Raw genomic sequence first — 24,359 nt, forward strand, 5'->3', positions numbered from 1 at the left:
AATAAAATAAAAGGCAGAATATTCCTAGGTTTCTTATATCTTAAGCGCAGAAAATACATATAAAACATTTAAACCGTTTATACTTTGTCTATTTAATAATAACATTCTGTAAAGAGAAAAATTAAAAAATTATATATGCCATTATACATAGTATATTGATGATTATATAGCTATAGCCTGTTTTAAATAAAGTTCGACAACATTTTCTTGAAAAGTATTGTGATTTCACATGTTTAAAACTATAAAATCAATATTTATCGATTTAAAACCAAAATATTAGATTTAATTTTTTTTAGACACAATTTTTTTTGCCAAAAAATCTAATCATTTTATCACATTTTCTTTTTCCTTTCGGATTTATAAATCTTATACATGCATATTACTTTCATAAGCAACCAAAAAAAATTTACAAATAATATTTTAGGATATATTTTATAAAATAAAAAATATTAAATAAACTTTTATTTCACAACATCCTATTTCAAACAAATCAAATCGATCATAACTATTTTCTAGTAATTTGTGAAAATAATTTTTTTTCATCATACAATATTAATATATTATATATTTAGTATAATAATAATAATAGATATAAAAGGGCACGATTTTTCTTGTAAAATAAATGAGCTATTCATAGTGGAGATTTTCTATCCTTTTGATTTGGTTCTCTTGTATTGTATATTTACATTATTTATTTTTTTTATATAATATTGAATTTCAATCAAAAAGGAAGTTAATTGATTATAAAATATTATTCGAAAAACGCGGCGTTATTATATATTCGAAATTTGATTATAAATATTCTAAATTTTACATGATATTTTACTATATTTTTCTTCAGATATTAGAAAGTGTCATTTGTTTAGGGTGTGTGTGTGTAATGTTTAATTAAAATTATTTAATTTTCGGATTATTTACTACATAATAATTTTCTGAACGCTTTTCTAAATTCCATATTAAATATCGTGTATATTGCTGGGTTCATCAGACTATTTATGTAACCGATCCATGTGGTTAAGGTAAAGGAGAATATGCTCGGTTTGCATGGGTCGTGATTCAGTTTTTGACAAACAGCGTTTAACAAGTTGACCGTAAAAAATGGGACCCAACTGATGAGGAAGACAACTTTTTTTATGGGGTGAGCAGTTGATTTTTAAAAAAAGATAATTTATTAAAATATAAAACAACGAATAGAATAGTTGATTATTCATGTTCGATTCATTGTATGAATAACAAAATTTACTATTTGTATTCAATTCAAAATATTCGTTTTTTTAAAATATCATAAAATAATTAGATTCAAAATATTTTGACAGATTTATTTTTAGAAGTTTCTTTTTATTGTTTATCTAATTTTTAACAGAAAAAAATAATATAATTATCTGAAAAGAACATGCGTTCAAGTTAATAACGAAATTAAAATACATATTTATTTAAAAGTTTTTCTCATTGTTCATGCAATTTTTTGACAGAAAATTCTAAGAAGAGCCATTCACTAGGTTGATGTTGTTAAAGATATCACCTGTTAGATTTATAGGTTTCTCAATTTCATTTTATTCGAAACGAATACTCCTTTATTCCTACTTTATTAGAAACGAATCGAATATTTAATTTGTTTATTAAAAAGGCCTATTATATGGTATACGTTATTTAAGAAAATCTATAAAATATAGATTAATAAAAGAGTTATAAAGATTACCTCCTTTAAATTAACTAACATTTTTCGACGTAATTTTATATTAACTAAAAACAGTATTTTTTTATAATTAAGAAACACATTCAAAAATATTTTTCTAAAAATATATTTCAATTAATATAGCTACTAATATAATTAAGTTTCAAAAAAAGTTACAAGAAATCTTCAACATAATTTTTTTTTTAGATTAATAATTAACAGATTTATTAAAAAATGTTAATTTAAAAAGTAATTAAACTTAATTTTTGCTATTATAAGACATTTTTGTAAAAATTCTTTTTTTTATAAAGTTCCCGTTTATAATGATTTCCTTTCATTCCTTTTTTCCCGATTTTCGGGATAAGAAATATTATAATTTAAAATATTGTTTTTCGCCTTTCAATTCCCCACCCATGGCTAAATTTCAGATATAATGTTTTATGAAATAAAAAAAAACATTACTTAAAACTATAGCTAATGTTTTAGTAGCTCTTTTTTCTTTTTTAGCCATCTTGTCCCGTTTTTTACTATTATTTCGACGTTTCATCAATTTGACCATATAATTGCTAGTCATCTCCCCTATGTTTGTAGGAGCTATGTCGGCTAGAGTTTTAAGGTCATCTCGCCTTTTACTCCCATCATTATTGATACTAAATTTCGATCTGTAAAACGAAGATTTTCTTTTATCTAAAGTGGACGAATTGCACTGATAACTATCTTCCGAATAATGTCTTCTATTAGGTTGGAAATCGTAATTTTTTTTTGGACCATCTAAAGTATTTATTTTATTACAAATTACATGCCTGGAACATAATAAAGAATTTTTGAAAGCTAACGAGTAATCCGTTTGAGCAGTGTCACAAATTAAGATGGAAGATTTGATTGAAGCCAAATTTGATTGTGGTACAGTATCATTGTAAAACGTATATTGGTTTAAAGAGGTAGGTATTAGATGCTTAAAAAATTTGAAAGCATTTTTGCTTTTATTCGAAACATCGTTAGATAGCAAAGATATTGAGGAAATTAATTTATTTTGAAATTGATTAGACATATTATCATCAAAGAAGATATCACAGGGATCATTCTTGTCCGCCTTGTTATTCAACAATCCTTTATACAATTTAATTTGTTTTTTGACTGAATATTTTTTAGTATAGCTGATATTTTCCTGTAAGTTCACATTAAAAGACAATTTTTTAGTGCCTCTCAATTCCAATTTTGGATTTTTAACCTCATTTTTATCTTCTTTAATTTGGTTTGAATAAGGATTGTTTAATTTTGACTCTTTTTCAAAAAGATTTAGTGTTCTGTCTAATTTGTTATTACTAGAATCATCAAGGAAGTCTGTTAGATCTTCTATGGATCTAGTGGTAATGATAATTTCTTTGAACTCTTTTTTCATAATATTATCCACATTGCGTTTGTTACTTAAAATTAAATCCAGCGTAGATTCATTGGATACTCCATTTATTCGATTTTTATTTAAATCCAAACCTGTGGAAAAGCGTGGTTTTAATTGTAAATCCACTTTACCCTGAGAATTTACAAAGTAGGGATGAGGTAAATCATATCTAGCATTCCAAGTTTTTTCGTTAAATTTAAAATCTCTCAAGCTGTTTGAAGTAATATATTTTTTATCGTAAGAACATAATTTTTCACCTATTAAAATATTGTGAGAACCTTTAAAATAGTTAAACCCTTGATTTCTTAAAAATATGCAACTTTTGTTTGGTTGTTTCTTATTTAATTTAAATTTTTCTAACCAAAATTTTATATTCATATTTGACTGAGTTCTGGGAAACCTTTCATCAATTTTATAGATTGCCCAATCAATACTTCCATAGTGAGATGATTTTGGCGTTGTATCTGTGTGCACTAATGGATCCGTTTTAATGGTTGATAAATATTTTCTATTGCGTAGGTTTTTATTGAATATTACCAGATTTTTGCCCTGACGTTTCTTAAACTTTCTTTCCTTACCGATTCCATTCTCTAAATTTTTATTAATAGTATCATTAGATTTTTCTTCGTCTGGATTAGTGGAAGAAGAATTTAATACAAGAGTTGGTTCGGTAAGATCAAGCAATGTCTTATTAGAAGTCAAAGTCGAATCATCAGGTGTTTGTAGCAATTTAATATGTTGTAAATATTTTAATTTATGTTTGTTATCTATATAAAGTGCACGCGAATCTATGATATTAGATTGGAAATTAGACGATATTGGTAAAGTTATTATAGACTTATTGTTCCAACGATTATTGCCCATTAATAAGATATTTTTGCCAATTGCATTAGTGGAATTTTCTGCTCGAATTTCTTCATCGTTTACCAGAGTTGGAACAGTTATAGGGACTGCAGATGTTTGATGAGTGCTAAATTTGTGAGCCTTTTTAACTCTTTCATTGAGCACTTTGAATATTTTCGTGTAAAGATATATCATTATTAAACAAGGAATATAGAAGGAAGATAGCGACGAATATAATATAAAGTCTGCATTGTAAAATGTGCAAACTGTATTGTCCCTTCCTTCAGTGTTGTTTAGGCCAAGAATTATTGGTAACCCTATTGCAGCTGAAACTAACCAACAGACGCATATTGTTAATGGAACTCTTCTGCTATGATTTTGCTTGGAATATTTGATCGGTTTTGTCACGGCTATAAATCTAATATTATATAAAATATGTATATACTTATAATTTTAAAATTTTTGAGGGGGTGGGGGGCAATATCAATTTTGAGGAGGGGGTAGTAGAAGTCCCTGAATCAATATAATTGTGACTTTTTTAAGAAAATGGAGCCTGGTGGTAAGAACTTCTATGAATATTAAAATAAAAAATTAATAAATATTATAATTATATACTTAGTGAAAAAATTTCCTATATTAAAATTATATTTTTATATTTATTTTGTCAGATTCAACAATATTATAATCACAAAACGTAAAAAGGCACTATTTATTTTGTTCCAATTTTAGAAACTATAATTTGCATTCCGATATATAATTAATGTTAAAAATAACAGCATAAAATTGAAAAGGCCACTATGTGTTTAAAAAAGGACATTGTGAGCTAAAAAGCTATATTTAGATATATCCAATAAATATTTATTATTTAATACTAAATAACCATAAATAAATGAAAAATAGGAAATTGATCATCGGTAATTATATAAAACTATAGGAAATTGCAGAAGGGAAAACCTATCAAATCTACACTTAACAATGAAAGAAATTCTCTCTCACGTACTATTCTCTTTTCCATTAATCGCTTATTTATGCTTATATTACCTACATTATACAATTATAAACCTATCCATGCTAATGGCTGCCAGATTTAATATAGAAGCCGTACTCATACACACATCACACGCAATGAAAAAATCGCATAACATTCCTCCCAATTCCCATATGCCTTTTGTAAACTATAAAATAATAATAAAAATATAATTAATATAAATTTTTAATGAATATTGTAAAATTTTATGTACCAATTATATATAATTTTATTTCAGTTTTTGTATACAAGAGATTATTTTTAATAACTAGTTTTTCTATATCCTAAGTAATATCAAATTTATTAGCCAAAACCAATTATATATTTTTTAAAGTTTTTACTCAACTTAATCGTCGTTCTTTTTATAATATTATTATTAAATAGTAGTCAAGATATTCTACAAATTAATAAATGATTAAACTCAAAAGACTTAAAATTTGTGGTATTTAATAACTTTGAACAAATATATTTATTTTTCTTATTTGCGCCATCTATTTACAATCTTCTAATATATATATATATATAATTTTATTAAGATTCTCTAGTAAGAAATAAAAATCTATTTATTTCCTTAGAATAAAATATCCTTTTTTCAGATTAAATTTTTTTTTTTATTGATTAAAAAAAATATAATATAAGATAAATGGGTGGTTTTTAATTTTAATTAATAAATAAATTTATATACTTGTCCAATTTATACATAAATTTTTTTTGGCAAAATTATTTTTAAAAAAAAATCTATATTACCCATAACGCTTTTATAAGCTGTTTTTTAGGCGAAATAAAAATAATAATCTAATCATAGTATCAGAGATCTATCTTAGACAATATAAGACCTTCGCCCATATTTAGATTAAGTAAAATAATGTAATGTAAAAGGTTCAAATTGTACTAAAAATTTATTTTTAAATCACAACTTAAGTTCTATAATTATAAAATAATAAAAACACATTGCATATTATACAAATAATATACTGCAGATAATAATTTGTTAAAGATAATGAAATTTAATAATTAGCATTAAATAAGAAAAATGAAATAAATCTTATTGTCTACTTTAAGTAGTTTCTTTGATTGTCAACCGGGGAGTATATAAATCAGTGAAAGATTTTTTAAAAAAACTTCACATAAGATTTTAATAGTTATTAATTTAATCAACGAATTTCGACAATATTATCAAATTTATATGTTCGAGATACCTTACTAACATTAGTAATCAATTTTAGTAAACCAAATTCCGGAATCTTATGTTATTATTAAAACAATATATTTAAAAAAAAATATTCTAGCAAAATTTGAATATTGAATTTAAAAAGTATTTTATAGGACGTAAAAATTTCAAATTGATTCGGCATGCTTTGGCGAAAGTTAAATTCATAACTAATTTCGTTGAGTAAGGACGAGGCATAAATATTTAACCAAACTCATCTCTTTTTAATTATAGGATTATATTATTTATATTGGATAGTTTGATTTTAAATTTAATAAAAATATTGATTATCTGAAAGTATTTTATTACAAACATTTAAACTGGAAGTTTTTAACTGGGTTTCTCACAATTACTATCTAAAATGGGAAGTTAAAATAGTAGTTTGATTGGAAGGACCATTTATTTACAGGTCTTAGACATAAATCCTTCGATACCTTGAAAGATAGGCCAACCTATGAATCAAGTTAAATTTAATTGATTATTCAAAACAGCATCTATTGTTTTGTTAGTACATAATACGATGCGCTGAGCAAATGAGTATTTATTTAAATTTGTGTATATTGATCCTTAATCGAGTTAAAATAGATAATATCAACCTAGCTATCGATTTTAAATTTGAATATTAAAAGTTAATGAGATATTAGATATTATTTATAAAGTTTAAAAAATTTTTTAAACATTTACATTTAATGGTTATAAGACTTTACTATATTTGTATCCTCAAAGCAAATAAAAATTTATGTTTTAAAAAGGATTAATGGAGATAATAATTCTCTATATATATCATATATTCATTTCAAATATAGTTGTAATAAAAACATATTTAAGTTTTATATAAAATTGAATGATTGTTTGAAGAAGAAATAAAAAGGTTAGGCTATCTACATAATATGATATGAATGAAAGTCTTAGTCAAACACAATACAAATGCATCAATATAATAATAAACCTATCGATATTTGTTAAACTATTATAATATCTTTCCTTATAATATTTATTGGCTATTATATTCCTTTCATATTAAGAGAAAGGTGCAAAATATTTATAGGAAATATAATAATTATAAGGTTTTTTAATGCATATTTATGTTTACTATAAATATTTTAAAAAATACCATTATGAAATTTTTTGTTTTTTAGAGTTTTTAACGTTCTTTTCTAAAGGAACTAACTCCCCATTTCATTTCCAAATTTTGAATAAAAAACGTGTTCATTTTAATCAACTTAAATTTAAAAGATTATTTTAGTATGCAAATGCCGTACACACAACTATACTTTTTTCGATATAATAAAATTTAAATATATATATATATAACAATTTAAATTATTTTATTAAGCCAACCCTCCATCCCCACCCTTAAAAAATAAATTAAAATATGACCAATGTTGCTAAATTTGTGCATCAATTCCAAAACCACTTTCTATAATACCTCCTTATTCGTATACCACAAATTAATAAATATATAATAATAAAAGTTTAAAACTAAAAAAAAATAATATAATAAATTGATTTTGCCGCATGTTAAATTTAATTTATAACCTTATTTATTTTCCAAAACTTATGATTATATAAACAATTTATGCTTCGCCGAAATGATAAAGGATAAAATATTTAATGTGTATTCTTAAAATTACTTGAGGCCTTGTAGTTAAATGATTGTGTTTTATGGCCGTCAGGGTTATTAAAGTAATGCGCTTTAGCGAAAGATAGTAGCTTGCTGTTTTTTTTGAGATAGTTATAAATCGTTTATAGTTTATTTTAAAGTCATATGGTGTCCTTTTTGAAACACATATTGACTTTTTCCCCAGAATGCAATCCTATCTGGATTTAATTAATATTGGAAAGAACATTATAAAATTCCAAAAGGCGGCTATTTGTTTGGAAAAAGGACACTATATGACTAAGAAGGCTATGAAAAAAAATATTAATTATAAATCCAAAAATCAATGCTAGTTGCCCCATATTCAAGGTATTGGTCGATAACGGCTAAAAATCTCCCTTTTAACTGATATTAACTGAATACAATTATTAACCGCTTAAAGAAAAAATTATAGCCATGAATTTCTAAAAAAATAAATTGATCTACAAATTTTCTACAGATTAGAAAAAAAAGAAGAAAGACTGCATTTAAAAATAAAATATTAGAGTCTATTTATACTCTTTATAGCCTAATAATTTACTTATTTTTTACTTTTAAAATTCAGCGGAATTAAGTTGAAGAATAAACATACGAAAATAAATTACAAGCTTAATTAAAATTTTAAGGATATAGCTTAAATTAAAAGTCAAATAAACTATTATTGTGTAAATGAAAACTGGGAAAAATCTTATGATAGTTTTTTTCAAATGTTTAAATGAACTTTAGCCTAGTCGTAGCGGAGGAAAATTCAGAAATTTGCCAGTTCTTGTAAATATCATCTTAAGTTGATGAAAAATTTTCCCAAAAAAACCTCCTAAAATAATTTACACAATATATTATAATATAAACAATAATTTAAAAAAAGATCTTCTCCAACAAAATTTATTGAGATAAAATAACATAATAGTGCCACCCCTCCCTCTCCTTGGAAAAATCTTGGCTATACCTAAACTTTTTTTTATGGATAATTTCATAAAAAATATTAGTATCGGTAGATCTCTGAATAATTTATAATTTTATAATTTGGTTTAATTATTTTTATGTTTATAATGATTTATGGATTTTTTTTACGTTTATTGAAGAAAAAAATTAATAAAAATACAAAAGATTCCACTACAAAACATCAAAATAGTTGTTAATATTTGGATAATAATCATTGTTAATAAAAATGCAATAATAAAGTTACACATGCCTTCGCCTTGGAGATTCACTTAAATGTAACTAGTCAAATTCAATTAAAAAAGAAAAAGGAATATTGAAAGATCAAAAAATAATAATTATTTAAAGCAGATGATAAGAGTAATGCGACTACTATAATTAATAGGATTGATTTTATGTCTAAGGTGAATTCCCAATTGAATATTATAATATTTATAGAATCATTTTTAAAAATCCTAAGAAAAATAGCTCAAACTAAAAATATTTTAAAAAAACATTAAAAATGGAACACTGTTTCTAAACTTACTGTACCTCTTCATAGTGGTTTACTTTATAACCAAATATTTCATAAAGAAAGAGTTTTTTTATTAATTAATTTAATTTCCAATGTGAAGATATTAAATGAATTTATATCTTCGAAATTAGCAGACTAACGATATAATCGAACTTATTTTATTCGAATATAGAGATATATTAATTTATTGGCTTTTTAAAATTCTTTCCATTTTGTTTAGTTTTATATTACAATGTTCAAGTCTATGATAATCTTCGATCATACGGTCTACATGAAAAATATGAAAGGAATTTTATGTTTTTCTGTAATGCCGAAAAAAGGGAACATAAAACATTACTGACGATTATATAAAATAAAATAATAGTTATTTTAAACTTCTTTATAAATTAGCATAAAAAGGTATACGCGAAGAGCTACCATTTTTAAAAAGTATACGCTATCTTTTTTTGAAAAGAAATGGTAGTACGCTATTTTTTAAAAAAGCGTTTAACTTTGGGACCATTTCTAGTAAATTATATAGAATATAGGATATTTGGATATTAGATTTGAAAAAATATTGATCATTTAATCAACACATAATTTCTTTCAGAGTTTAACAAATTAAATAAGTTATTAATTATTTCTCCATGCTAAGGTTGGTATATAAAAACATCAACCAAAATTTAAGAATGCTAGTAATTGTACATAAATTTATCTTTTTTAGTTTTAAAAACAAAGGGTTAATTTAAATTTAAATAAATGCTTATATTTTTAATAATGATCAACTATTTTATATAAATCAAAATAAATTTTAAAAAATCACCAAATATCATATCACTTTATATTTAATTTATTAATTAATTCATATTAATAATGCATATGTTACTTACCTGTATAGAAGATAATTAATTATAAACTATGTTTTACTGATAAACTTTATTCGGATTAATTAATTAATTAATTAAATTTGTCACAACATCTCACAATGGATACTTATTAAAATTAAAAAAGAATGTTAACAAATTTAAAAAAACCATTGCAATTGCAAACTCATTTGACTATGTTACACACAAACACAACGAAGGAGATTAAATTAAATAAATAATTAATAAGATCTATAAGATTGTATTATTAAAAAAGGAATATAGTATAAATATAAAGTAGTAATGTCCGATTTTCTATAATGTCAAAATTAGATTCACATTTGTAGAGGATAAAAAGGTAGATTATTTTCTATTAGAAAATTATATTCGCCACAACTGGCAAGCATAATAAACCTATTTTTTAAGGACTAGTCTAGTAATGATGGATACTAGGGCTGGGAACTAATATTAAAAACCCAAGATTAAAGAAATTGTATTGGTATTGGGTCTAAAATATAGGTTTAAACATTGGGGTTTATATATTGGTATTGGTTAAATTCTTATTATTTAAAAGAATAGAAATAGTGATTTAAAAACCCATAATTTGTGGTTTTAAATAAAAGAAAAAAAAATCATGAAGCATATTAATTAAAAACAGGGCTGAGAACCAACTCATAAAATACTAAATCCAAATTCTTTTTTTAATAAGAATTTAAGTGATGTGAACAGGCCCCTAACCAGGAATTTTCTATAAGGGGGGGGAGGTAATTTTTAATATTAAAATGATTTGGAGCATTAAAAATTTATTAGGACTAATCATCATTAAAAATTTATTAGAATTAGTCATCATAAAAAATTTATTAGAACTAATTATCATATAGAATTTATTTAAACCAATCATATTTAAAATATGTTTCGAACACAAATAATAAAATATAGGAAAATACAAAATATTAAGAGAGAATATAATATGGTTAAAAATTATGGCTATATAAATCGGTATGTAAATCACAACAAAATATAAAATTATACATTATATAATGATTTAAAAAGTTAGTCAAAATATCGTTCATAAATGAAAATTTAACCTTCTTTACAAAAAATATGCGATATAATGATCCACTGAAAAACCAAATAATATATATATTTTCTTATTTTTAATATTGGGATTGGTATTGGTTTATATTGTATTTAATAATATATCAAACCAATATATTCCAATACCAATATTTATATTGGTTTATATTGGTATTTTAAATCAAGAATATATTGGTATTGGTCCCACCCCTATCGGATACTAATTTTAAATATAATAAAAATAATACAGTCATCCAATAAAAAAGGGTGTAGACCAAATTCTCAATATAAAAAAGAATAAATATATTTTAAAATAATAATTGGAATTTTTTTTCTATAGGTTCTGATTTTGTGGCCTATATTTATTAAAAAGTCTAAAGTTACGCTTGACATATTTCCAAGAGGTGATTACTAAAAAAACATAATTGTCAATTTAGTATATTTTTTTTTCTCTGTTACAACAACCAGATATGTTTCGAATACAAATAATAAAATATAGGAAAATACAAAATATTAAGAGAGAATATAATACGGTTAAAAATTATGGCTATATAAATCGGTATGTAAATCACAATAAAATATAAAATTATACATTATATAATGACTTAAAAGTTAGTCAAAATATCGTTCATAAATGAAAATTTAACCTTCTTTACAAAAAATATACCGCGATATAATGATCCACTGAAAAACTAAATAATTAACCATTTAGGCAAATTTTTAGCCTCCGAAAACTATCAGAATGGCTTGGGGGTTTTTCTTAAAAATATAATCACTTAAATTTGAAAGAAACTAATGTAGATTAACGCGCTAAGAGATTTTTTTCGGCTTGTGAGTTGAGCCAAACTAACCGACATTTAGCCCTAACTAAACTAAACTTGCATATCTCCCTCGAATATATATTAAATCAAAACCATTTCTCTCTTTGGAATCAACCTACATTTTGCTTATTGAGCTGGTATTTTATCCATAAGTTTTAATTATAAAATGTATTTTACCATGGATAAATCACAATTTTTTTAAATATATATTAATGGCAAGAATAATAAAACAATCTTTTAACGTTGATGAAATTATTGTCATAATCTAATAAAAACTATAATAGCTATAATGAAATTATATTTATGGAAAGCGCCCAACTTATTTAATTAATCAATTCATTGGATATCTTGCAACCTCATCATAATTAATAAAACATTTTAATAAATTGTGTTACTTTTAAAGTCTTTGGACATTTAATCATTGTTTTTAGAAAATATATATTAGTTAGATATAAGTTCGAATTTACCAAAAGAAAAACTTTAAAAATAATAAGTTTCCAAGAAGGCCTAATTTTAGATTAGCATGCTAATATATAGAATTTAAAAAAATTTATTCCTTAAAATATAAAGAAGAAAATAGATCTTTAAACATAAATCTTGAACTCAGATGTAATAGTATAATATCCGAAAATGAAAAAATTTATAAAATTTTCCTTAAAAAAATAAGAGGCAATATTTTTTTATCCTTATCAGAAAAGAATATTATCGAATTTTTAAATTTGTTTATATAGAAGAAAGTATTGAAAGTGAAATTTTGCTTTCACCCTCTCTATCTATCTATCATTATTGTTTAGGATGTTTAAAATATGAATTTATGTTTGTAAAAATTTAAACTATTGTTAAGTAGGGATGGCCTGCCCCGCCCGGAAGGATCATCAATAAAATAAAAGCTTGCCCCTGCCCGAATATGAATATTATATTTTTATTATTCATTTTTTGCCTGATTAAATATCATCATTAAAAAATGAATTAAAAAAAGAAGAAAAGTTTTTTCAAATAAATGAGGAGGTAAATATTTCATATTCATTTTCATATCATATTAAAATAAATAGAATAAAAAACTCATAAATGTTGAATATTTAAGTTTAATACATAATTTAAAATAATGTTTCAGTTTGAAAAATATTTCCTAATTCACAAGAAGTCGGGTCATAGGTCGGGTTAAACTTAAAATATATTATATCAAAGTTTTGGGCAGGCTTGTGACAAAAAAAAATTGATTTTGCAGGTCTCTACTCTTTAGTATATATTTTTTCAAAAATGTTTGATAGTTTTGGGATTTAAATTTATAAAATATAATTTCCAATTTTAAAATAAAATTATAATTTAGTACTTTATTATTCATAAAGTTTTTATTAAACTTCTCCTTTATTTAAACAGTATTTTAAAATAAATTTCTTTATATATTTGAATCTCTTATAGAATTAAACTTTTTCAGTTTGGCTATGTATTCAGAATTTCAAATTAATTTACTTGCTGAGAGCCCCCCCCCCCCCAAAAAAAAAGAGTAATATATTTGCCAATGTGCCAAATCTAATATTAAACTCTAGACAGATTTTGGATCAGTTTTAGTTTTATTAAGAACCAATGAGGGGATTTTATTTTTCTTTAATAAAATTATTAATTTTATTGCCGTTTTCATTAATATAAATTCTTAATTTCATAATAATTAAAGTTTTTCCAAATGAACTGCATAAAAAAGTAATATTATACCATTTCCTCCCACAATTTTAACCTAACATTTTTATAATAATAATCTATTTCAAAATATTCTTGCCTACTTATTATATTGTGATATTATATAAAAGCATTTTTTTCAATTATAAACTGTAACAAACATTTTAAACATCTATACTTCCTGCAAACCTGTGAACTAAAATAATATTTCATGTATATGAATGTAATATAATAATATGATTAAAAACTTATTAAAGTAATATGATTAAAAACTTATTATAATAATGTGATTAAAAAATCAATTTTTAAATTATTTTTTTACTTATTGTGTTTCCATAAGATGTTGTAAAAAAAAGAATTAATTGAAAATTATAGACCGAAATTAATAATTAGATTATAGTAGAATTCATTTCACAGGTGCACATTGGAGATAAGGGTTCCAGTGTAGATGTCTAATAGGATATAGACCCTCAAACTCTACTTTTTTTCTCGATGCTCATGGTGCCAGTAATATAAGATTGTTTAAGTATTTAGTAGATAATGTTCTGTCTGTTACTATTATTTTTCGTTGTTGTTGATTAAATTTTCTTTTAAAAAATATTTAGTAAGCCTACGAGAGGAGGTCAATTTAAATTTTTATGGGATTGGAGAAAACTCTTCTCTTAGCTAAATGGCAGAATGATCTGAATTTCCTCAAAAGAAGGTTTCTTATAATATATAATACTCGATAATTCAATTCTTTTACTATATCTGCTAATTTTTTGAATTATTCTAGTATTTTATGCAATCTCTTTCAAAAAATGATATTAATTTTGTTGAAACCATGAAATCACAGAAGGTAATATATCAGAGCTTAAAGGAATCAAGTGATGATTCATAATTTATTTGATTGCTGAGTTCAAACAGAGCTTTATAAATAGGATATTCACAAATCACCGCCTATAGCAAGATAAGCCGACTGTTCAAAATGAATAAATAAGATAAATTTATTTATTCTCATTTTGGAAAATTTTTTAAAACGGATAAATGAAAGCTTAATTCATCAAGCAGCCCTTAAAAAATCATAATATTTTCCGAATATATTTAAATCATTATATATTTGACCAAGCATGAGTTCCTGCACAAATGAAATATTTTTTAAATACTATTTTAGAAAAATAGATCAAATGGATAAATTCTTCTAAACATAGGCATTTAGATATGACATAAAATACTGATAAAATCATTGGAAAATTAACTCAATTATAGAGGAGTAATATTTTAATAATTTGCTTGTTTATATTCATACAATATTTCTTAAGAATATTTTTGCGCATTAATCTATATTTCTAACATTTAAATTTTAAAATAGATGAAGTTGTTTTTAGTTCAACCGGACCCATCCTTGGACAAACTTGCCCTTGAGAAATAATTTATTTGTCGTTTCTTACAAATTCCAAACAAAATTTAAATTATTTATTAAAATTAAATAATTTTTGAAAAGTCTTTGGCATCCTTTAAATTGTATTTAACATTTTGATTTATTAAACACGAGCCAAGTCTAATTTATCGATCATGATTAAAAAAAGGGGCCTTACTAATGTTACTTCTAAATTTATCAAATTTATAAAGCTATTGTGGTGTTTAATTAATTTCCTGTAATCTTTAATTGTAATTAAATTTTATAGTATGCTAGAGGGAATTTTACATGATCATCTTCATTAGAGAGGAAAAATTTAACTCCTTGATAGTCCTCAAAAAAGTTTAAAATATTTGCTATTGAGTTGATAAAACAATTTATATCCAAATTCGGAGTGAAACAGTTTTTTTATATAAATGAATTGTTTAATATTTTCATACCAAATAGAACATAGAATCAGTATCATTTATAACAAGGCTTTAACGAATGAGAACTCATAGAAAGTTTATTTAAGTTTAATACGAGCTGAATTTCTATAAATGCTTTCCTACATATTAATGTCATTAATATAGCTTTTACCTTGTTTTCTATTTATATTGAGGTTAAGAGTTTTGTTAATAGTCGTTCACTCAACCCTGCTCATGTTCGTCAAAGTTTGGAACCTAAACTTCTTCTCATTCTGAATATTTTTTAAAAGAGGTTCATTATTCCTAAAAATTTTAAAAGAGTGTCGGGTCTTAGATTTAATGCGGATTCCATGGTTTCAGTTTCTTGTTTTGGTTACAAACTCTATTAATAAGTATAATGAAAAAAAATCAAAATATTTAAACAATGATTGAAATTTGAGCAAAATATACAAAAAATTGTTGCACATTTATTAGAATTGATTACCATTCCAATTAATTTTAAAAAAGGAAGTTTTTGCATAAGATTACATCTTTAATAATAATAAGTCTCTAATAAATAACAGAAGGGGTTGATATAATTATAATGAAATTTTTATTACTATAAAATTTGCTGGAAAAGGATACGTCTATGCATTTAAGAGCTTGTTAATTTAAAATTTTTATTATGTCCTTGAAAGGCTAAATTAACAAATTATATTGTAATTACGATGTTAAGCAATTCTAATTTAAATTTTTTTACATTAGTTAATATTGAAGTTACTGTGCTTGTATTTTTGCTGTAACTATTTATTTTTACTAATTTTATTTAAATACTGTCATTTAATCATGGTTTAGGTGGCATATCCTGGTATAGTATCAAAAGAAAAAAATAAAAAAAATTGAAATAATAAAAAAATGGGAATTTTTAATGAATTTATAATACTATTAATATTAATGAGAAGGTTTCTTTAAATTAAGTTTTATATGAAGCCAAAATAGTGACACTAGGCCAAGGCTTCGATTTAAGTTAATTGAATAACTAAAATCTGCTAAAAGATTATTATAGTAGTAATATTGTAGGGGTTTAGTAAATTTTTAAAAAGTAAATAATTTATAATATAGACATGTTGATCATTTCTTAGGAATTAGAAAAATAGATTATGACAAAATTGTAAATAGATTAGGTTCTCTACATGTTGTAGTACAATTCCAGTAATGTCGAGTCTTTAAAAATTAAAAAACACCCGCTATAGATAATTTAAAATTTTGAACATTACCAAAATATCCAGGTTTAAATAGCATAGTCTTGAATTTGCCAACTCCTAAAACATAGTGCAAATAAATGCCTAGATATTTCCATAAAATATCGGAAAAATTTGATCAATTTAGCTAATTCAAATTAGCTGCAATCTTTTGGATATTGAGAAATTTGAAAGAAATAAATTAAAATTTGGCCTTTAATTTGACAAGAAGAAATTGAGTTGACGTTCGATCAGTGGAAGATATTTTCTTTTTTTTACACGAATAATATTTTCCTCGTAGGTAATTCTTAGTAATTTAAGGTATAACAATGCCACTAGTAAAATACAACTTCCCTATTTTTTCCACTCATATTCTAGATCATTACATAGCTCATTTTATTTAATTTCATTTTTCTTTCTCAATACTAAATTATTAGTTATCGTATTCTCCCCCAGATCAGATTTAATCGATAAATACCAGTTGTTCTCAGAAGTCTAATTCAAATGTTAATTGTTCAGTTTTTAGTTTTTTTGAGACTATTTTTTGATCTATAAAAATGTTGAAGATGAAATAATAAAGTTTTTACCTTATAAAATGGAATTTTTTTATTGAATTACGTTCTACTTAAAATGAAAATAAGTTTTCAAAGTTTTTTATATAGAATTTAGGAGAAAGAGAAACCAGGAATAGTCGGCGGATGTCGGTTTAACGGATTTTATTTAAAAACCAGACATATTAAAAATTTTAATTTAATTATAATTAGCATTGTATAATATGTATATTTGAGGCTAAAAATATTTTACACTCCTCCGATATTTAATTTTTTATGATAAAATGTGTTATTTATGTAAAAATCAAAATGTTTTTACACTGTATTAGGTGGCATTAAATTATGAAGAATTTAAAAATAATAGAATTAATATTATATGAAATTTAAACCCCTCTTTTCGCATTTATGAAACTTTCATAATCCTATATCATCTTTTAATATATTCTTAAAAGGTTTTATTATATTAGTAACTAGAGGCTAGTAGAATCAGGGCTACTAAGATCATTCAAATAATTCTTACAAATATGATATATTATAATATTTTTATATAATAATATAAAATAAGTATTTATTTGCCACTATTATATATTAAAATTAATTGTAATACAATAGAATTTGGAAAAAATAAAAAATTTTTTTAAATATTTTACACATTTTTTATAATTAAAATAATATAATATTTTGTCATTTCTATATGAATTATTTTTTAAATGGATATTTAATAAATAAAACTTTGTCCATGAAAGTTAGAACAATCATATTAATTATACTATGGGAGACTTAATAAAATTATTGAATCTAGAAGCCCCGGGTCTGAGGCTTGAAAATTCACTTTTACTAGATTCAATCTTGACAAAAAACTATAAAATAATTTAAAAATTTATCAATGTATAAGATTAGGTAGATGTTTGGGCTATCTTATGGTATTTTGTAAATTCAAGTACAACAATTACTTTCGACCTATGATGATTTTGATAAAAATTGCATCGACGAGCCCTGGTCTCCCCTATTATAATTTCCTAAAGGCATATCTAAATTAATACTCTCTTCACATATTTTTTTTAATTTTAAAAACAATAATTCACGAAAAAATTCCTGGTGTAAGGTGCAAAATTGCATTCACGGTCAAAAATGGTAAAATTTTCATGTTAATAAATCTAGCATACGTGCAATAGTAGGGGAGACTGGGGTTAGGTAAGCCCCGGGGCTTGGCAAACTACTTCTTCTCATTTTAAAATTAAATACACCAGAAGGTTAAAATTTTATCCTAATATAGTTTTCATTAGTATACATCTATGGACAAAATAAATTTTGAAATAATTAATTACTAAAATTTAAGAAATAAAATTTTGATAAAATTTTCAAAAGATTTTTACACGACAGAATTTCAATTTTTATTAAAATATATAATCATTTATTTGTAAATTAAATTTTATTATAAAGTTTAAACATTCTTCTATAATTTGGGTAAGTTTTATGAGTATTTATCAAATCCAGATATTATTTCAAACATGATTTGTCAATTTAGAGCTAGCGGGTTGCTAAACCATACACGTCAATTATGGCAATTAATAATGAAAAAAATTTCAAATTCTAGAAAAGGCAATTTCATGGCTGTTTATGATTGGTATTTAGGATTTATATTAAGAAATCTTAATCTCTCCTTAAAATTCATATTTTTTTATGTCCAAAATGTTAATTAAATTAGCCAAAATTAAGTTTCAATTTTTATATATAATTAGCTTCAATTTATAAGTATTATGATATTTTGAACAATAAAACAATAAAATTATTCTATACATATCATTATTAATAAATAAAAATGCATTTCAATTTATTATGGCCTAAAAAACAAATAGTTTAGGAAACCCCTTGAAGTGGTTTGCCTCACCCCGCTATTGGTGCTTGTTGAACAAAATTTTCATTTTTAAAATTTTCATTTTTACAAAAAATAAAAATTAAAAAATATGATTATATTCAGATTTTTTATAAGGCACCTTTATAGAGTATAGTTTTAGGTATCCAATTATATATTATTTTTTATATTATCTATAAAACAACAAGTGCTATAGCCAATTTTGTAAAAATTGGTTCGACTAACCCCAGTCTCCCCTGCATTCACTAGCATTGGCGGCAGCCTTGGCCATACATGTTATAGAACTATTCACTCGTTATTCATTCTGTAAAAATCATGAAAATATATGGAGACTTCCATCTTTAAATGATTAAGAATAAGCTTCTTCTATTAATTGCTCACGTATTTAACATTAAAAATTATTGTAGCTTTATTAAAATATTTTTTAAGAATGGACATTAAATTTTTTTAATTTTATTAACATCTTATAGTTTGTAAGAAGTAAATACACATTATAAATGGCTTATAATATCATATCATTTACACAAGTTGCAGATAAGCATTTAAAATGTTTTTTTTTAATTGTGATTTGGGTGGATAAAAAGTTATGGGTAGTAGACTAATATTAGGGATTAGTTTAATCCTAAAGGTTTGTTACCCATCTACCACCCAAAACTTTTATTCGCTAAAAAATCAAGTTATTGAAATTTTTAATTCTCCCCGTTAAGTAAAAAATGTTGGCACTATCTATTCTAAACTACAACCCCAAAAGATAACTTTTATCCGGCCTAAAACTAAGTTGTCTACATTTTTTAATTTTTCCCTTGTAAAAGATTTTACTATTCCCAAAGGATTTATAATACTCGTTTACTATCCAGAGAATTTTATATGGTCAAAAATTTCTAAAACTGTTTTGCAATTTAAAAGCATTATTAGTGCCATCTACCATTAAATATTTTGAAATAAAAGACATTAATTTAATTTAATCAATTTTAGAAAAAAAATGTACATTTCTAAATTTATTTTAAAATATTTTTTTTATTAAAAAATGTTTCCCATGAAGCTACAATATATTTTTTCTCAAAGTTGAACATGGTCAATTAACAAAATAGGCTTCCATTTAAATATGGATGCTTTTTTTTGCCTCATTATTTTGGTTTATTAAGCAATTTTATATGATATAAAATTAAGCAGATAATTATAGAATAGTTTATATTTGTTAAATATAACACCATTAAATTAGAGTCCATATAGAAGAAAATCTTAAAATCATTATCATATATTAATGGCACCGTTATTATGCGTCATTCTAGAGAAGACAAATTTATTAGTGCGAATTTAAGTGTTACTTTAAATTTATAAATTTATATTGGTAACTACAGAGGATTATTTAGGAGAATTTTATATCGCACTCATAATATTATTATTAATTTTGCCAAAACATTCAACATTTTTAAATATAAAATGAGTGTCCAGATTATTGTAATTAATGAGAATCCTGACCTAAGTGACCTTTAACAAATTACGAAAACCAAATTATTTTTTTCTATTTAAAATATACATTTTAACAAATAAGGATTAACATTTATATATAATCACCGTAATCAAGAAATGAACGTTTTCGTATAATCTTAACGTTAATTTTTATTATTCCCATCATCTTAATGTTAAAATTTATTTTTTCTATCAACCTTCCTATCCTCTTAATGTTAAATAAATCGATGGAGACTATATATCTCTAATTTTAAATTTTAAGAAAATATTTTGTACATCACAGGATTCGAACCTATGACTTAACGTTTTAAAGGCAAACGTTCTTCCACTCAGCCACCTTCTATATTAAATTTTGTAATATAATATTTCTTATATATGTTATTATTTTGCTATTAACATTTATTTTTCAATTAATTTATATAATTGAGATCTTATTGTGTTATATTAAAAAGAATACTAACCTCACCTCAATATGGTAAGAATGAATATTATTAAATTTAATATAGCAAATTAAATTATATTTAGCCAATTAAAATAACGTATATTTATATTCAATCAAAGTAAAATTTATTAATTTTTATAAAATTATTTTTATATTACAATTTAGATTTACAAATAAATTTAAATTATTTACCACCCCAAAATATGGCAGTAAAATTTTTTTTTATCTCAACCACAATATGCGAGCTTTGCAAATAGAATAAAATACCTATTTATCAATATCTTCCCATGCCAGAAAATTAACCTTCCTCACTAATCCTAAGTACTTATTACAATTTAGATTTAACAAATAAATTTAAATTATATTTAGCCAATTGAAAAACATTTATCTCATATTACCACCCCAAAATATGCCAGTATAAAAATTTTATCTCAACAACAATATTTGAACTCTGGAAATGACATACAACACCAATTTATCAATATCTTCCCTACATTTTTGATTACAATTTCATATATTTTACTCTAAATTTAATAAAATGAATAAATAATCACTCTAAAATTTGTCATTTATTTTATATAAAATAATGTATTTAAAAAAAAATTTCATATAATAGTTCAAGATTTTATTATTCCCGTCATTCTTGGCGGATTATCAACTAGTATACTATAAAAAAACAATATTATATACAAAAATATGTTAAAAGGGGGGGGGGCACAATTATGAAAAACACAATTGAGTCCCAAAAAGCTCAATAATTATATTTAAATATGTTATTTATATATTTTGTCTTAGGATAAGAAAATTCTTTAGCCGATTTAAAAAGTGCGAACTCAATATTTTTATCCAGAAAATTATAGCCTTAACCTCGAGATTTCACTAATATATGTCAATTTGCCATCTAGGACCAAAATCTAATATTTCTCTGAATTAAATATTGAGTTGCAGTTTTTAATCCGCTCAAATCGAGCCGTTTAACGACACTAATATTTTACATGTTTCAAATTTTATATTGCAAAAAAATACTAGGATAGTATGCATCACAGCTGGCAATAAAGCAATGATGAGAAGAAAATAAAGCTTAAACTCGCATTTTTAAACTTGATATGGTGCTTAATTATAATATCAAGTTCTGAGACTTCATTTTCAACTTTTATTTAATTTGAGTTGAGTGCCTCCCTAATAAACAAAAAAGAGAACAAAATATTAATCACTGAACATTTTCAATTATATATTTTTTTTTAAATTGAAGATTTTTTTAAAAAATTGAAGACAATATTTTTTTATATATAGTCTATCGATTAAATATAAAAAATTTTCTAAAACTTAATTGACCCATTTTCGTGACTGGTAAAAAAAAGTAGTATACAATGTTTTTATTTGAAGAAAATTTGGTTATATTATATCTAGTTTGCAAATTGCGATTAATGTTTTTTAAATTATTGTATTTTTTGGGATGCGTTTACATTTTGGTGATTGGACAAAATATACTAGATTAAAAAAATATATATTATACAAGTAATTTTTCATACACTAGCTAATCCTTATCATACATATAAAGTAAATCAAGCTCACGTCAAGTCTTACAAAATACTCTTAGGAAATATATGATCAGTCTAAAATATACATTTATACACAATTTATGAATGTATGAAATATAATTTTAACCAACAAATTAAGATTTAATATATTTTTTAAAATAGATGTTTTTAACAGATGATTCCAAGAACTAATCCCCAAGTTAAAAATGAGATTAACTAAACATTTTATAAAAAAATCAAATCAAAAATTATCAATTTTTTTTATCTATATTTTAGTTAAATTAAATCGTCAAAGGATTTTTTTTTTTTAAATAAAAGTCATTTCTTATACATTCTTTTACATTTGGAATGGATCTATTTAAACATTTTATAATTTAAAGACATTTATTTATAACAAGGATATAAATTTAATTTTGGCTTTGTATAGAAACGACGATGCAATTGTCGTTTTGGCTACCTATTTTCATTAAAATTTCCTTTAAAACTATATTTTATAACTTTTACAAAGAAACACGATATAGAAGAAAGTCTGAAAAAAACGATTAAGTATTAATAAATTATAAACTCTTATTAATTCCAAACAAAATTTTTAATGAATAAAGCTAAACTACAATTGCTTATAGGATTTTAATATCCTCTGTTGGTTTATCGTAAAATTAATTTTCATTTATGTACAATTTAAAGTTATAAGTCTATAAAAAAAAACCTTCATTTATTAAAATTATGGATTAATATTTTCGCATTCAAATGTTTCATCCGTATAAAATTAAAATTAACGACGCTAGATTTTCAATGCCCAGATTATAAAAATGGAATGCATAAACTCAAATATTCAAATAAATATTAATATTCCACACTCACTAATAAATATGTTAATTTTTAAAAATTTATTACCTCAATGTAAACAGCAAAGGGCATAACTAATGTGGCCACGAATATATCCGCAAAAGCCAAGCTCACTATAAAATAATTTGTGATGGTATGTAAATTTTTTTCCCTGTAAACGCTCAGTATCACTAAGACGTTTCCGAATATTGTCATGATTGGGACACTTGATAACAATAGAGCCCAATAAGCAAATGATTTTTCCTTTTGAGTAACGATATTAGATGTATAATGGCTAATATTGTTATTTACTGTGCTATTAAACACTATAATATCCTCCCTTATCCCCATATTAAATTGAATAGTGGTTTTGGTTGTTGCCGCAATCGATTGGTTATGATAATAATACGATGAGAAAGAATTTATACTTTTATTAAATGAATATGAATGATTAGAAATATGCCATAGATTTTCATTCACCTGTAGTACTGTATCAGTTAGATTTAAATACTTTGAACATTCGATAAATTTTTCAGTTATATTTGTGTTATAGTTTATACCATTAGAATCAGTAATTGTATTATATCCAGTTTTAACATGAGATGTTTTATTGTATTCTACTTATTTTTAAGAAAAAAAAAGGAATTTTAAATGCAGGTAAGATAGTAATAAAAAAATTTAACAGTTTTTTAAAAAAATGCAAATATTGATCCTAATAAAAACTTTAACTTAAAAGAATTTTAAGAAAAAAGAACAAAACGAAAAATTTTTTTTCGCTTTTTCATTAATTTTAATGCAATAAATTATATGTTACTATATAATATTTTAAAAGAAAATTTAATTTCATATTGATTTTTATACCATATAATCGTTTAATTTTTTTTATATATATTTTATAAAAAATATATATATTAATTTTAAGATATTTATTTGCATAATTTATGTATAATACTATTTTA

General features: G+C 23.5%; 1 protein-coding gene across 1 annotated transcript; it reads right to left on the bottom strand.

Moving 5' to 3' along the window:
- Window positions 1–702: 702 nt before the first annotated feature.
- On the bottom strand, window positions 703–24,097 carry LOC135930176 (uncharacterized). The gene is made up of 4 exons (XM_065466958.1): window positions 23,470–24,097; window positions 4,983–5,095; window positions 2,138–4,338; window positions 703–1,125 (listed from the first exon to the last, which is right to left on the bottom strand). The coding sequence occupies exons 1-4, from the start codon at window positions 23,749–23,751 to the stop codon at window positions 911–913; spliced, it is 2,811 nt and encodes a 936-aa protein (XP_065323030.1). The 5' UTR covers window positions 23,752–24,097; the 3' UTR covers window positions 703–910.
- Between the last annotated feature and the right edge of the window lie 262 nt (window positions 24,098–24,359).

Source organism: Gordionus sp. m RMFG-2023, chromosome 5 (assembly GCF_954871325.1).
Source record: "Gordionus sp. m RMFG-2023 chromosome 5, tfGorSpeb1-WG-v2, whole genome shotgun sequence".
NCBI lineage: Eukaryota > Metazoa > Nematomorpha > Gordioida > Chordodea > Parachordodidae > Gordionus > Gordionus sp. m RMFG-2023.